Source organism: Rhinatrema bivittatum, chromosome 1 (assembly GCF_901001135.1).
Source record: "Rhinatrema bivittatum chromosome 1, aRhiBiv1.1, whole genome shotgun sequence".
Lineage (NCBI taxonomy): Eukaryota > Metazoa > Chordata > Amphibia > Gymnophiona > Rhinatrematidae > Rhinatrema > Rhinatrema bivittatum.
Genome location: NC_042615.1, coordinates 506,326,514 through 506,343,577, shown reverse-complemented (window position 1 = coordinate 506,343,577; position 17,064 = coordinate 506,326,514). Strand labels below are relative to the sequence as shown.

The 17,064-nt window shown below is 51.4% G+C and overlaps 1 protein-coding gene across 2 annotated transcripts in view; it reads right to left on the bottom strand.

Annotated features, from left to right (window-relative positions):
- Positions 1 to 14,448, bottom strand: part of FTSJ1 (FtsJ RNA 2'-O-methyltransferase 1) — a 72,121-nt gene extending 57,673 nt beyond the window's left edge. For both annotated transcript variants that reach the window (XM_029610809.1, XM_029610803.1), the window contains exons 1-3: positions 14,334 to 14,448; positions 13,599 to 13,743; positions 2,963 to 3,032 (exon numbers count right to left, since the gene is read on the bottom strand). In XM_029610809.1, the coding sequence (XP_029466669.1) occupies positions 2,963 to 3,032; positions 13,599 to 13,719 (191 nt within the window). In that variant the 5' untranslated portion in view covers positions 13,720 to 13,743; positions 14,334 to 14,448. The remainder of the gene's footprint in view (positions 1 to 2,962; positions 3,033 to 13,598; positions 13,744 to 14,333) is intronic.
- Positions 14,449 to 17,064: the final 2,616 nt, after the last annotated feature.

Genomic DNA, 17,064 nt, shown 5'->3' with positions numbered 1-17,064 from the left:
AGTCAGGAAATTTAGGTGATAACCCTGAGTGACTACTGCGCGTACCCACTGATCTGTGGTGACTGTCTTCCAAGTGCTGTTGAAGTGGCAGAGTCAACCGCCGACTGGTATGGATGGAAGAGAAGGTTGGCTTACACTCTCTAGGAAGAAGTCAAAATCCTGACACTGGTCCAGGCTGAGAAGCTGGCTGAGACTTTTGAGGCCGGGTCTGCCTGGATTGACCTTTTCGGTAAGGTCTGGAAGGGCGTCCTCTAGAGGCCGGAGGATAAACTTTCCTTGGCTTGTAGGCCGGCCGCTTAGAGTCAAGTCTAAAAGTTCTCTTAGGGGCGGAAGGGAACTCAGACGGCATAGAGGAAAGCTGGCGCAGAGTCTCATGGTGGTCCTTCAACTGCGCCACGGTCTCTTGGATCTTTTCCCCGAAGAGATTATCCCCGACACAGGGTAGATCTGCTAACCTGTCTTGGACTTCTGGTCTTCAGTCTGAGGATTTTAGCCAGGCCCATCTTCTTGCACTGATCCCCACTGCAGACACTCTAAAGGCCGTGTCGAAGATATCATACGCAGCACGGACTTCGTGCTTTCCAGCATCCAGGCCTTTTTGAGCCAGAGCATGAAGCTGAATCTGGAGTTGCTCTGGTAAAGAATAGAGAAATCCTGGATCCTCTTAAAAAGGTCTCTGTTATACTGGGTCATGTATAACTGGTAAGAGGCAATGCGAGATATGAACATTGAGCCATGAAAGACATGCCTTCCAAAAGCGTCCAGGGATTTTTGTTCCTTTCCTGGAGGTATGGATGAATGAGGTTTTGAACGTCGGGCCTTCTTCTGGGCTGATTCAACAACCACAGAGTGATGATCCAACTGTGACTTTTGGAACCCAGGAGCTGACTGCACAAGATAGGTGGCATCTGTCTTGCGGTTGACAGGTGGGACCGAACATGGGTGTTCCCAGTTTCTCTTCAGGAGATCAAGTAGGATTTCATGAATAGGGATAGACATGATTTCCTTAGGAGCATCAAGAAACTGGAGTACCTCCAGAATCTTGTGCCTAGAGTCCTCTTCTGTCTGAAGTTGAAAAGGAATGTTTTCAGACATTTCCTTGATGAAATTAATAAAAGACAGATCTTCTGGTGGAGAACGTCGTCTTTCATCTGGGGGAGAGAGTTCTGATGGTAGATCGTCTGTATCTTGGGATGTGTCATCGGTCCAAGGATCATAGGGTTGATCTCCAGCACTTAGCGGGTCTCCAGCAGGGAGAAGTGGTGCTAATCCTGAAGGACCTGGCCTAAGCATCGGTGGAATCGTCAGCATCCATGGAGGCACCGATGGCATCGAAGGAGGCATCAACGGGACCGGTGACATCGATGGACGAATCGGTGGTAAAATCCCAGACAGTGGAATGAGTATCAGTGATTCCTCATCATCCGATGATAATGGAATCGGTGTAGAAGGCACTGGAGCTACTGGTACTCTCGGTTCCATCAATGGCAGGGCACCGATCAACGCATCCAGTCTTCCCAGTAGCGGTGCGAGGGCTACGGGAAGCGGACTGGTGACCGGCTTGGGGACCGGTACCGGCGTCGATGGAGGCTGGAAGCCCTGAAGTGCTTTACCGATGGCCTCTTGGATCATCTGATCCAATTCCTTGTGGAAGCCTGGGGCATGGAACCCCAGCCCTGGAGTAGGAGGCAGTACTGGTGTAGCCGAAGGGATCCACCGGTGAAGGTAGAATCGCGGATCCTGGCACCACTGAAGGTGGGGAACGCCTCGGTGACCCGGTCACAGAAGAGGATGGGACCTTTTCTGGATGGGGCATCTTTGTTGGTGGCTCTGTCGACGCCGATGCCGAGGGCTTGCCTGGATCGGCGGACTGGGCCTTTCGATGACGGTGCCGACGCTTTTCACGATGATCTCCTCGGTCCTTTTCTTGAGGAGGCAAGGAGGGAATCGACACCTTTGGAATCAACGACGCCGGTCGGGCAGCAGCGGTTTCCCGGTGCTGGCGAGAGGTCGATGGAACTGGCTCGGACGAAGTCGAAGCTATCGATGGAGTCGGGGTTTTTGGCTGAAAGAGAAACTCCATTTTCCCAAAACGAGCCTTACAACCCTTCGGTGTCATTTGGGCACATTTGGTGCAAGTTAGGACATCATGATCGGACCCCAAACACATAACACAGACCCCATGCGGGTCAGTGATGGACATTTTTCGAGTACAGTCGGGGCACCGACGAAAACCCGACGCCATGTCTCCGACAAAAATTTAGCCGCGGCGCGGTCGATGGCCGGTAGGCCCTGAAGGGAAAATCTCGACGGGAATTGACCGGAATTAGGGTAAAGCCTTACCTTTCAACCACGAAGTACAGATATCGATAGGGGGACCCCTATGGGGTAAAATTTTTTGAAAATTTTGAAAGAAGTTCCATGAGGAAAATTCCTGTCAGGAATCTCTAGAGAGCTCCTTAACCCGCGTGGCTACTACTGCGCGGAAAAAAGAAGACTGAAGGGGGACCCCTGCTGGATACAGGGTTGGTGCTATGCTGGGCATGCCCAGTAGGTGCCAGTCAAAGTTCTAGAAACTTTGACAAAAGTGTTCCGTGATTGGGCTCCATCCTGATGATGTCATCCATATGTGAGGACTACCATCCTGCTTGTCTTTTGAGAAATTAGCAGATCAAATGCTGCCTATTGATTCTGAGTACTTGATTACTGAGGTAATTTATTTAGAGAGGTTTCATTGTGCATGGGACTGAAGGCTTGACAGAAGATTGTCTTAGCTTTCTAAGACACATTCTCATTCTTTTAAGTGGAAAATCTGTCATGATAAATCATTCACAAATGCACAATTATAGCCTTAAGGCATCCCCACAGGATGCATGACAGGTTTTCTTACATTACAAGATACTTGCCACACTATGTCCTCTTACATAAATAAGGAGTTCAATTTGTCCAGAAGTGCACTCACTTGAGTTTTCGGCTGAGAACCTGACTCCAGCTCCCAGGGGCAGCACAGAGATCCACAGCCCGTTGCACATCTTGTGGAGAAATAAAAAACAAAATAAAACTGAATCACTGTAAGAAGATACAAAGTGATGGCAGCAGTAGCAGCGATCGCCAGTGAACCCTACACAGAGATGTGGGGTGGAAAAGTCCCCTGTTTTATTTCTCTGGGGAAAAGGAGAAATTACTACTTACCTGATAATTTCCTTTCCTCTAAGGAAGGCAGGCCAATCCCCACAAGTGGACTCTTCACCTCTACCAGCAGATGGAGATGGAGTAAAGCTGACATCACGGATATGTAGCCCTGCCCCGACATCAGCTCGCAATTATTCTCTGAAAAAGCCAAACTTTTGAAAAACTGATTATACCTGAAAATTATTATTAATAATCAATCACTCATGCTTCCAACCAATAGAGAACACTGAGTGCAGGACAAAGAATTAACATTCACTAAACTAAGGGACTGGTTAAGCACATATCAGTCCTCCAATGAATAGCAGGAATAATACCCTGCAATGTCCGCAACTAAAGAGTGAACCAAAGGCAAAAATCGGCAGCCGAGGGCAGGTTGGGGATTGGCTTACCCTCATTAGAGAAAAGGAAATTATCAGCTAAGTAGTAACTTCTCCTTCCTCTGCACTCAGGCAGGCCAATCCACACAAGTGGGATGTACCAAAGCTTACCCTCAACAGGGCGGGAGGCTGTCCGCAGTCCAATCAACACCGCCCGGGCAGAGGCGGCATCCTCCTGAGCCCAAACATCCGAGCGGTAATGCTTGAAAAAGGTGTGTAACGATGACCACATCAACATTCGGCAAATCGCAACAGGTGACAACAACCAAATCTCTGCCCACAATACTGCCTGAGCCCTCGTGGAATGCGGTCTAATCTGCTTCAGTAAAGGAATGACTTCCTTAACCCAATGTTCACCTTGCTTACCTCCACCATGCAGCACAAACAACCAACCAGACTTCCAGACAGACTTAGTAACCTCCAAGTACCGCATCAGATGCCTCTTGACATCCAAGGTATGCAAAAGATGATACTCATTGTCATCTATGTCCCTGTCCAACTTGAGCAGGGAAATTAACTGATTCAAATGAAAAAAGTCTGAAACTAAGTTCTGCCAAAAAGAAGGCACAGTCAGAAGCTGTACCGCTCCTGGAATTACAAGCAGAAAATGCTCACAGCAAGAAAGAGCCTGCAGTTCAGAAACCCTAAGTCGAGAGAGAGAGACTTTATAAGGCTCTCAAATAAGTCAACTATTTATATCACTGAAGGAGGGTGAACTAGTAACCCGAGGTGAGTTTTTGGTTGTGGTCTAGGGTTTTGGGGCCAATTTTACATTCAAAATGAGACGTATGAACAGCACAGTACACATCAGTGAAGATTTGATGCAATTTGAAATAAGGAAAGGTACACAAAGGTGAGATTTCTACAATGAACTCTTGCCCTAGCTTGATGCAGTCTCTACTTGGGCGCTGTCCATCTAGGGTGAGAGAACACTGTAAATATCTGATCTGCAGGACCTGTGATTGTGTGTTGGCTCGCAAGTGCAAGTGAAGATTGCCATGGCTCCTCTATCCTCACCCACCACTGAACCAAAAATGAAAATTGGTTCTTACCTGCTAATTTTCATTCCTGAAATACCACAGATTAGTCCAGACCAGTGGGTTGTGTATCCCTACCAGCAGATGGAGTCAGAGAGCAAAAACTTTGGGCACTGCCATATATACAAGAGTGCCACCTGCAGTCCCTCAGTATTGTCCTGTACCCAAGCCCATGCTAACAGAACTAAGGAACGAAGGGTAGCAACCAACAAAAAACTGACTATCTCTTCGTCCTGAGAAAACCCATAACCGAACCAACTGCTAATAACTGCTCCCTCAAACATCTCTGCAAAAAAGCAGCTTCGTGAAAAACCTAGCAAAGTCTAACCACGACAGTCTTTCGGTATCTGAAGCAAGGGGTGGGCCTCTGGACTGATCTGTGGTATTACAGGAACGAAAATTAGCAGGTAAGAACCAATTTTCATTTCCTGAACATACCCTGATCAGTCCAGACCAGTGGGATGTACCCAAGCCACCCTACACTGGGCGGGAACCTGAAAGACCTGCACGGAGAACCCTCTCACCGAAGGACGATTTGTCAGTAGCCTTAACGTCCAGATAATGCTTAGTTAAAGTGTGAATAGAGTACCATATAGCCGCCCTACAGATTTCCTGAGGCGACAGTAGTTGACACTCTGCCCAGGAAGTAGCCTGGGCCCTGGTGGAATGAGCTCTGAGGCCCAAAGGAACTTAGCGACCTTCGGCTATGTATGACGAACAAATGACTTCTTTAATCCAATGCGAAATGGTCACCTTAGATGCTTTGTCCCCTTTCTTTGGGCCACCAAAGGGAATGAACAAATGATCGGAACATCGGACGTCATTGGTAACCTCCAGATAACGCAACAAGACGCGCCACACGTCCAAAAGATGGAGGTCTCTGTCCTGAGAAGACTCCCGAGACCACTGTGGGAACCCCGGTTGCTCCACAGTCTGATTTATGTGGAAGGCCGAATCAACCTTAGGAACCGTGCGCAATGACACCCTATCGTCGTAAATCCGAAGAAAAGGGTCGCAACACGACAGCGCCTGTAATTCGGAGATCCGACGAGCCAAGCAAATGGCCACCAAACACACCGTTTTCAAAGTCAGATCTTTCAGCGGAGCCCTGTGGAGAGGCTCGAAAGGAGCACCACACAGCACTCGCAGAACTAGATTCAAACTCAAATCCAGACACACCGAACGGATGGGAGGCCGCAAATGTTTGACCCTCTTGAGAAATCGAGCAATATCTGGGTGCGCTGCAAGCGAACAGCCGTTAAACTTTCCCCGCAAAGCACCCAGAGCCGCAACTTGTACACGAAGGGAATTGAACACTAAACCCTTAGCGAGCCCCTGCTGCAGAAAATCGAGTACCCGAGGAACATAGACTGCCAAAGGATCGCAGTCACGCTGGTGACACCACGTCTCAAAAAGATTCCAGACTCTTACATAGGCCATAGAGGTGGCTGGGTGCCTCGCCTGCAAAAGAGTGGAAATGACCTGTTCTGAATAACCCTTCAAGCATAAACATCGCCTCTCAAAAGCCAAGCCGCGCGAGAGAAGTGATTCTCCCGATCCAAAAATATGGGTCCCTGCCGAAGCAGATGTAGCAGATTAGCAAGCTGGAATGGACCCTCTAGAGCAGTGGTCCCCAACCCTGTCCTGGGGGCCCACCAGCCAGTCGGGTTTTCAGGATATCCACAATGAATATGCATGAGAGAAAATTTGCATATTATGGAGGCAGTGCATGCAAATTTTCTCTCATGCATATTCATTGTGGATATCCTGAAAACCCGACTGGCTGGTGGGCCCCTAGGACAGGGTTGGGGACCACTGCTCTAGAGCCATGCGAACCAGATCCACAAACCACGGGCGACGCGGCCACTCCGGCGCCACCAGTACCACTCTTCCTGGATGGAGCTCTATGCGACGGAGAAGCAGACCGATGAGGGGCCAGGGAAGGAAGGCATAAAGGAGAATTCCCGTGGGCCAGGGGCACATGAGAGCGTCGAGACCCACCGAGCCCAGCTCTCGGCGACGGCTGAAGAAGCGTTCTGTCTTCGCATTCGCCCGCGTTGCCATCAGATCCAACTGCGGTATGTCCCACCTTGCCATCACAGTCTGTAGGGTTTCCATACGAAAACGAGGGACCCTGAGACACCGGTTGAGTTTCTGCAGATCGAGGATGGGACGAAAAGTGCCCTCTTTTTTTGGACCAAGAAGTAAATTGAGTACCGTCCCCGTCCCTGCTGTGCTTCCGGCACCAGGACAATGGCTCTGAGGTCGAGCAGCCGCTGCAGGGTATCCTGTACTGCCTCGCGTTTGGCGCAAGAGAGCACACGGGACTCCACGAACACTTCCCAGACTGGACGCGCAAACCTCAGGGCGTAACCGTCCCTGATCACCTCCAAAACCCAGCGATCCGAGGTTATTCTTGCCCATTCTGCGTAAAAGCCGGATAATCTGCCTCCGACAGCTTCTACGACGGAATGGGTGCTCGTGGCTTCATTGGGCGGGTTTACTGTTACCCACCCCGAGGTGTCCAGAGTCCCTCCCGGAGCTGCAGCCACCACGAAAGGACTGTTGGCGACCCTGGTGTCAACTTAGGACCCGCCGGAGCAGAATATCTGCCAGATCGAAAACGGCGAGAGTCCTGAAAACGAGCCCGAGGGGGAAAAACTTTCTTGGTTGCTCTTCTATCCTCTGGCAACCTATGGCCCTTGGACTCCCCGAGGAGCTTGACCAACTGATCCAACTCCTCCCCAAAGGGAAGCTTGCCCTTGAAGGGAAGGTTACTAAGTTGGGATTTTGAGGAGAGGTCCGCTGCCCAATTCCGTAACCAGAGAAGGCGACGAGCTGCCACCACAGACACCATGGACCGAGCCGAGGTCCGAACGAGGTCGTAAAGCGCATCTGCTCCATACGCAATTCCGGCTTCCAAACGGGCCAGCTGCAACGCTCCAACGTCGGCATCCGCCGCATTAGTACTCACCTCTTGGACCCAGCATAGGCACACTCGTTGCATAAGACCTAGCGCAGACTGCCCCTCAAAGGCTCAAAGCGGCCACTTCAAAAACCCGCTTCAACTGGATCTCCAGCTTTCAGTCCTGCATGTCCTTTAAGGCGGCAGATTCCGCCATGGGTATCATGGTCTTCTTTGTGACTGCCGAGACGGCGTCCACTTTTGGAATCTTCAGCAGGTCCAGCACCTCTGATGACAGCGGGTAGAACTTTCCCATCGCCCTACCCACCTTTAAGCCCGCATCCGGAGTATCCCCTCGCGGGTCACCAGCTTTCGGACTTTCTTAGGCAGTGGAAAAGCTGTTGATGGTCCCCGAATACCATCCAGAACCGGATTAACCCCTTCATTATCGGAATCCTCTTGAGTAATCTTAAGACTGAGGACATCCAGTACCTGGGGAATAAGCGGACGAAGCTCATCTCGCTTAAACAGGCGGACAATAGTAGGATCATCACCCTCCACCGGAGGGAGGTCATCCCCATCAGGATCATCCGTATCCATGTCCACCGGATCAGGATTCTGGACCGGATCTGCACCCAGTACCTGCGCAGATCCGACCCCCAGACTCGGAACAGGCGCCGCCCCTGCCCCAAAACCTGGGTCATGCGGATTCCTGCGACCATCCTCTCCAGGATGAGAGTGGACCACCGGGCGCTGCTGGGTGGCTGCAGGACGTCCCTGCTTCAGAGGGGGCTCAGCGGGATCCCCAGCGCGCCCGGGTCTCTTTAAGGAAGTCTGTCTCTGTGCCAAGAAGGCCTGATGTATCAACAAGATAAACTCTGGGGAAAAATCTCCCGCGTCTACCTCCCCATCTGGGGGGTCCTGCGGGGCCGATTCCCCAGTCCCCAACATCAGATCTACTGCCATGGGGACCAAAGCGGGAGGGAGGGAATCATCTTCTTGCTCAGAATGTCACGAGTCACTCCCCCCGCGGGGGGGGGGGGGAGGGGCCACCCCCGACGAGCCTTCCAAACCAGAGCAGTCTGGGCACAACGACGCAGAGTTCAAATTCTGCCCGCGAGCCCCACAGGAGCGGCAGACCACTGATTTTCGCGGCGCCATGCCGGGCCGCGTAGCCAGACGGTCAGAGCAGCTAAGGGGGAAAAAAAATAGGCCCCAGACCTGCAGCCGTGCGATCGCCACTGGCAGCGTGGGAAAAAAAATAGAAAAACAAGGCCTCTGCGAGGAACCGCGCTGTTCAGCCACCTGGGTGCTGAAAACGCAGCCTGGACCCGGTACACACACTGCCTACCTTCACTATCAACCCGGAGCCCCGGGAGAGGAAGGAAACGAAACTGCGACGGCTCAAAGCTGTCCCCACAGCCTGCTGCACAGCAGGCTCCCCCGGTGCCGATTCCTTACCTCAGACCGAAGAGACTTTTTTTCTTTTTTTAACTTTAAACAACTAAACTACTGAAGTCTGCACTAACAGGGGTCAAGGGAGCAGCTTCGGGGATAGGAAGACCAGGAGCCCCCGGCCTGTACACCCCGGGACGGAGCGGGTGAAACACAGTCAGGGGTGTCTAACCCCCCGGACGCCCGACTTCCACTGAGGGATGGCTCACGAAGGTGCCTAACACCTCAGGAGGCAAACGAGAAGGAAAAATAAAATAAATTTCCTAACGACCCTGAAAAAAACTAAGACTGCAGGAGATGCACCCTACCACCTGCTGGAGTCAGAGAAATACTGATGGACTGCAGGTGGCAGTCTCGTTATGTAGCAGTGCCCAAAGTTCTAATTGTTCTCTGACTCCACCTGTTGGTAGGGATACACAACCCACTTTTCCGGACTGATCTGGGTATGTTCAGGAACTGATATTCCCTGTACGTACCAGGATCAGTCCAGACACCTGGGTTGTGACTCCGCACCAGCAGATGGAGACAGAGCAAAACTTGTCAGGCACCCCTACATATAGTAAGGCGCCACCCACAGCCCGTCAGTCTTTCTCTGTCTCCAGCTGATGGGGCAGGTCCACCCACAGTCTCGATTGATCCTGGCTTAGGGATTTTAGCTAGTCAGGGGAATTTGAAAAAAGAAAAAAAAAAAAAAGGGTAAAAGAAGAAGAGATCTTCAAACAAGAAAAGCAGCGGAAGCCCGAGTCCTGTAAGCCTCCCAGGGGGGTTGTAAGGTCCTGAGGGGACTATCCCCCCCTGGTTGAGGCCGCTGCTGGGGTTGAGGACCCGGCCTGGGTAGGCAGCAGCGTCGGGGGTGACACCGGGGAGCCCGGTTCACTCACCCCCGCTGGAAAGGAGCAATCAGGACCTGGGCCAGCGGCAAGTAAAGTAAAGAAAAAAAAATAAAAATTGTTTTTGTTTCGGCTGTGCGGCTTCTCCTCTCGCTCCGGTTTTTTTGTTCATCGCGGGGGGGGGGGGGGGGGGGGTTGTTGTCCGACCGGCCGACTCGCTTAATGTTTTTTGTTTTTTTTGCTTCGTCCCTCCGGACCGCGGGCAGATCGCGACATGCCCAGAGGAAGGAAGGTACCTTCAGACCCATCTTAGACCTGAAAGGGGTCAACAGATGTCTTCGCGTTCCACGCTTCAAGATGGAGACGATTCGGTCAGTGATCGCCTCGGTACGGCCAGGCGAGTTCCTGGCGTCCTTGGACCTCACGGAGGCTTACCTTCATATAGGCATTCAGCCGGAACATCAGCGGTTTCTGCGCTTCTGTATCCTGGGCAGGCATTATCAATTCAAGGCTCTCCCCTTCGGCCTCGCCACCGCTCCACGGACGTTTACAAAAGTAATGGTGGTGGTTGCAGCCGAGCTTCGCAAGGAGGGATTCCTGGTACATCCCTACTTGGACGACTGGCTCATCCGGGCCAAAACGGAGAGCCGATGCCGACAAGCAGTCGAAAGAGTACTACAACTTTTGCGCTCCCTCGGCTGGGTGGTCAATCTCGCCAAAAGTCGCCTCGTCCCCACCCAGACGCTACATTACCTGGGAGCGCTGTTCGACACGAAGCAGGGCAGAGTGTCTCTGTCCCAGGAGCGGGTGTCCAAGCTGCAGGGCCAGGTGTGCAGGTTGATGTCCCTATGGTGTCCGCTGGTCTGCGATCATCTCATGGTGTTGGGATCGATGGCGTCAACGCTGGCATTGGTTCCCTGGGCTTTTGCTCATCTACGGCCGTTGCAATACTCATTGCTCTCCCCATGGCGACCAGTGTCGGAGGATTTTCACATGCCACTTCCACTATCGGATCAGGCAAGGTCCAGCCTACAGTGGTGGCTCAGCTCCGACAACTTGTCACGCGGAGTGTCCCTGGTTATGCCCACCTGGACGGTGGTCACCACGGATGCCAGTCTCTCCGGATGGGGGGCGGTGTGCATGGGACACTCGGTGCAAGGACAGTGGTCCAAAGCTCAGTCACAGTGGTCCATCAATTGCCTGGAGACCAGAGCGGTCTTGCTGGCGCTGCAGGCTTTTCTCCCGTTGATTCGCGGAAAGGCGGTCAGGGTCTTGTCGGACAACGCGACCACAGTGGCGTACATCAATCGCCAAGGAGGAACAAGGAGCCGAGCCGTCGCGGAGCAGACGCGACAATTAATGACCTGGGCGGAAAAGAATCTTGGCAACATCGCGGCGTCCCCTATAGCCGGAGTACACAATGTCCAAGCGGATTTTCTCAGCCGACATCGCTTGGACCCGGGGGAATGGGAGCTGCCGGAGGGCGCTTTCCACCTCCTCTGCGGGAAGTGGGGAACGCCACACATGGATCTAATGGCCACCGCTCAGAACGCCAAAGCCCCGAGGTTCTTCAGTCGGAGGAGAGAGCGGGGGGCCGAAGGGGTGGACGCCCTGGTCCTCCCCTGGCCCACAAACGTTCTGCTGTATGTGTTTCCTCCTTGGCCCCTGATAGGCAAAGTTCTTCGACGCATAGAGATGCATCCCGCAGAGGTGATCATGGTGGCGCCCGAGTGGCCCCGGCGTCCTTGGTTCGCGGACCTTCTGCAATTGGCACGGGAGCCTCCTCTCCGATTCCGAGGGGAGGCGGCGCTTCTACGTCAAGGACCCGTCTGTTTGGAGGACGCGGATCACTTCTGTCTCGCGGCCTGGCTTTTGAGAGGAAACGCTTGAAGAATAAAGGACATTCGGATGCGGTGGTAGCCACATTGCTGAGTTCTAGAAAGTGTTCTACGTCCTTCGCCTACGTTCGGGTTTGGACGGTGTTTGAGGATTGGTGTAGAATGCGTGAGGTAAATCCTGTGCTGCCCTCCGTACCGGATGTTCTTGCTTTTCTTCAGGCTGGCCTTGCGAAGGGTCTGTCTTGCAGTACTCTGAAAGTCCAGGTGGCGGCGCTTGGTTGCCTCAGAGGTAAGGTGCACGGTAGGTTGTTAGCGCAGCATCCGGATGTGGCACGTTTTCTTCGGGGAGCCAAGCATTTGCGGCCACCGTTACGTCAGCCTTGTCCGTCTTGGAATCTCAATTGGGTTCTTTCCGCTCTGTGTACGTCCCCTTTTGAGCCTCTTAAGCACGCAACGCTCAAGGACCTCTCAAGGCGGTGTTTCTTGTGGCAATCGCGTCGGCGAGACGTGTTTCGGAATTGCAGGCGTTATCTTGCAGGGAGCCCTTCTTACGCTTCTCTGACGCAGGGGTCTCGTTACGGACGGTTCCCTCCTTCCTCCCGAAGGTGGTGTCAGCTTTTCATTTGAACCAGTCGGTTGAGCTGCCCGCTTTTCCGGAGGGGGAGCGTTCTGATCCTGATACTGGAATGTTGAAGAAACTTGATGTCCGCAGAGTCCTGCTCCGTTATCTGGAGGTTACGAATCCTTTCCGGGTTTCGGACCATCTCTTTGTTTTGTGCTCGGGGCCCAAACAAGGGGGGGCAGCTTCCCGTACCACGATTGCGCGCTGGCTCAAGGAAGCCATTGCTTCCGCGTATATCCTGAAGGGGAAGCCTGTTCCTGCGGGTCTTCGGGCTCACTCGACGCGAGCACAAGCCGCCTCTTGGGCGGAGTCGTCGCAGGTGTCACCTCAAGAGATTTGCAGAGCGGCGACTTGGAAGTCCCTGCATACTTTTGCTAGACACTACCGGTTGGATGTTCATGGCCTGGATTCAGGGGGTTTCGGAGAGAGAGTTCTGCGAGCGGGACTCTCTGGCTCCCACCCTCGGTAATTCAGCTCTGGTACATCCCAGGTGTCTGGACTGATCCTGGTATGTACAGGGAAAGGAAAATTAGTTTCTTACCTGATAATTTTCATTCCTGTAGTACCAAGGATCAGTCCAGGAACCCGCCCGCGTAGTCTGTTTGTTTTGAGTTACGTAGAGGAGAGTCCGCTCGGTTGACACTCTATGTTTTTGTTTACTTGTATGTTGTTGGGGCCTCTGGTTCTGGGAGTTCTGATCCAGCTGGGGGTTCGTTGAATGGGCCCTGGTTTCGGGCGGTATAGCTAGTTAGTTGGAGTTTTCCATTTGCTTTGACATTACGTAAGACTGACGGGCTGTGGGTGGCGCCTTACTATATGTAGGGGGCCCGACAAGTTTTGCTCTGTCTCCATCTGCTGGTGCGGAGTCACAACCCAGGTGTCTGGATGATCCTTGGTACTACAGGAACGAAAATTATCAGGTAAGAAACTAATTTTCCTATTTTGTTTTGGTCATCCTCTGGGATCAAGTGAATTTTCAAGTGCTAAAATGTGGTCATATTGGCTAAAAGTTTGGGAATCCCTGAGCTAATAGTTTGAATCTTAGGGGAAAAGGTGCCAAACTGTCACCAACTCTGTGTGACTCTGAATCATTTTATATCCATGCCTTTGTTCTAACCCCTAGTTCTGTCACTGACTATGTAAAACCTTGGGGAAAGGGGTCACTATCTGCCTGTGCCTCAGCTTGGCTCTGACACTGAATGGCTCTGCCTGTGACCTTGGGGTGTGTCACTTTATCTCCCTTTGCCTAAGATGAAAATACATTTTTACTTTCTGGACTTCAAAGAAACACAGTGCAAAGAGATGTTTTGTTGCCTGATGCTGACAAGAGCCCTCCACTTACCCTGAAACAGCTGGAATTCTTCATCCAGCTGCAAAAGTTTGAAGGCGCTCCTCGCCCTCCAGCCCTCCTCTTTAGCAAGGCGATAGTAAATATCCCGCTTGTCTTTGGAACTGCGGCCCATTCTCTAGCGCGGAGGTGGAGCAGGCTGTACAGAGCAGAAGCCAGTAAGTATTTGGTTCAACAAGGTAGATGTTAGGGGTACATATTCAAAAGCCATTTAGATGGATAACAGGAAAGTTATCCGTCTAAATAGCTTAGCAGCATTTTAAAAATGCTTACCCTGCTAAATTCTAGCTGGGTAAGCAGAGAATGGGTAGAGAATGTTTTCTGTGCATAAATTATGTTTTATGTGTTCTAAGCTTGTCTTTCCGTGTTCGTTTTCAGGTTAGCATGCTTTTTCGAACTCCCGTTGCCTTGCAAAAGCATACAATTGGTTTACTGCATCTGAAGTTACCTCTTTTTTTTTTTTAAGCAGGAGTAAGGAAAGCGTGCGCTGAAAATCAATACATATTTTTTACTCATGCCTTATAACACCGGGTTCTTACAGATGTTACCATGCACAATTCAGGGCAGTAGTTTAAGAAAGTGGCAAAATATGTCACATATTAGCGGACTGTTGCTCTTTATGCTAATTTCCTATCCCCTCCATAAACAGTTGCACTAAACCCATCAGTCCCTTTACTTCCGCCCCAAGATCATTCTAGGAACGGACCCCAGGCATGCAATAATACGCACCTTATCGAGTTCTTGAGGGATAGAGATGCAGACACGCAAAGCGCTTTAGCCAGCTGCTTGCAGCTCTATGGTTTGGAGGACCTGGGCTCACTACCACCCCTCTGTGGCTTGCGAAATGTCTGCAAATCACATCTTACACTTCATACAATTTTTGTTTTCTTATTTGCTTTCTTTTACCGCACGAGGAAATAGAATGGCAAGCTTGGTGCGTGTTTCTCCTTTCATTGCTACTCGGCCATAACTGAGTAAGAACATTATGTGTGATGAGTCGTGGTGATTTTCTGACAAGAAAAGTACTGGGTAGGAGCAGCCTCCACCTTTTTCTTCCAATCTAGTGGGGGGTGGGGGGCAATGGAAGCAATTTTCTTCGTTCCAAAAGGTTTCAGGTCAGTGACCCGTGCAAAAAATCAACAGTAAACACAAAAGAGCTAATACAGCATAGAGCACATTCACAGACTGATTTGTACTGCATTTCAGCACTTACTTTTAAGGCACAAATTAAAAAAAAAAAATCTCCCCATACAGTAAGATAATGCATCTGGGGGCCGATGCAGTTAAAACGCAGGTACCTCTCCTGGGGGGTGCCATGCTATATTCTAATGAGTGGCCGTGCTGTCAAGGAGGCACAATTGCGCGCCCCTAGTGCCGCTATGATAGCGTGTGTCCGGTAGAGGCCGGCTGTCCGCGGCCATCCACTGGTTAAGAAAACAGATGCTGAATTTATCAGCGTCTGTTTTCCTTACCGGCGCATAGCCACGGGTTCAGAAAACAGACACAACACCACCCAGATATCCAGTGGTCAGGTTCAGGAAACGGATGCTCAGTTAACCAGTGTCTAAAATGACGATTGCACGATGGTTGAGAGAAGCCATCTCGTCTGCATACATTTGTAAAGGGAGACATGTTCCTGAGGCTTGAAGGCCCATTCTATTTGCTTGCAAGCATCTTTGTGGGCCGAATGCCAATTGGTATTGCCTCAGGAGATTTGCAGAGCTGCTACTTGGAAGACGCTCCAAACTTTTGCTCGCCACTACTGCTTGGACGTTCAGGCGCCCGGTGATTTTGGCACTGGCGTGCTGCGTGCTGGACTCGCGAGGTCCCACTCGGTTTAGGGAAGCTTTGGTACATCCCATGGTCAGGACTGATCCAGGTACATACAGGGAAAAGAAAATTGGTTCTTACCTGATAATTTTCGTTCCTGTAGTACCACGGATCAGTCCAGACGCCCGCCCAAAGACTAGGAGTGGGTAACAGGGGGATCTGTAAAGTCTGCGTGCGCATATTCAGGTTCTGTTATTGCAGCATACTGAGAAAAAATGATACGGTTACATGTTCATATGTTAGTTCTTAAAGTTCTTGCTTGATTCATTGCTAGTTTAATTCTGCTTTCATACTCTATATACTGAAGGGATGCAGGAGGCACACCAGGTTAAGTGAGGGTGCCTTTCAAGTTTTTTCTCTGTCACCTCCTGCTGGAAGGGAGGCATAACCCTCGGTCTGGACTGATCCATGGTACTACAGGAACGAAAATTATCAGAAAAGAACCAATTTTCTTATTGGATGCACATTTTTTTTTAATTTCGGGTAATAGCCTTGTCGACATGCATTGGCATGTAATAAGCGCTATTAGTTATGCCGCAAGTTGGACGCGCCTTGTGGAGGCACTAATCCCCTTATTGCATAAGGGGATGTGGACGCATGTACACAACCCGCGTCCAACTGCAGGTTAAACAGTACGCTCAGCTAAGCTCACTGTATTGCATCAGCCCCTTGGAATTTAAAATAACAAGACCGGAAAAAGTGTATTCCGCACAGGCCCAGCATACATTCTCACTCCAGAAAGGGGTTGTCCCTTGAGACATGTATGGCCAAGAGAGGGAGAAAGAGTACTTATCTGGCTAAGAACATAAGAACATGCCTGTTGCATCCGTCGGTCGCAGACGGCTGCGACCGCTCTGCCTCACCTCTTTTCTTCCCTTTTCCTCCTCCTTGGGCAAGATGGCTACCTCTGGTGCCGAGTGCTGAGGGCCTCAGCATCTCTAGCTCAGCATGGGCATCCTAGTCCGCCATGCTCATTCCCGTGGCCTCCTAGGGCGCGCGTGCGCACATCTCCTATGCTCAAATACACGTCATGCGGGAACCTCGGGGGCATCCCCACCGCATGACGTTAATACCTCCGGGTATTTCAAGCCTCCGCTTTGCTACCACCTTTGAGTTAGCAAGGACTTGGTTTAGCTACTCTGACTGCTCTAGCTGCTCGCTAGACACTACGCTACGCTCTAGGGCCTCGCTCCTCTTGAAGCTCTAGACACCCGCTCCTCGGGGGTCCCTGGCTTCCAACCACCCTTCGGGGTTCTACTAATTAGACAACCACTCCTCGGGGGTCTCTCTTTCTCTCTCTCTTCCCAGGATTGCCGGACTATCGGGTACTCGCTCCTCGAGGGCCTTACCAGTCTATGTATCCTGCACCACGGACCGTCGGGTCCAACATCTCATTACCAGGAGGACGCCTCTACCTCTGTGAGTACCTCTACGATCCGGTGCTCCAACTCCACCCACCAGGCTCACGTTACCCGCACTGCGGGCTCCCACCTATCTTGAACATCCGGATGAAACATTACATCTGAGACTGTTGAACGTATTGGCACCTCGCGGATTTCGGTGCTTATCCTCCAGCCTTCTAAACATCTACTTACAGCAGTACAATACAGATTTCCATTCATCTGTGTCT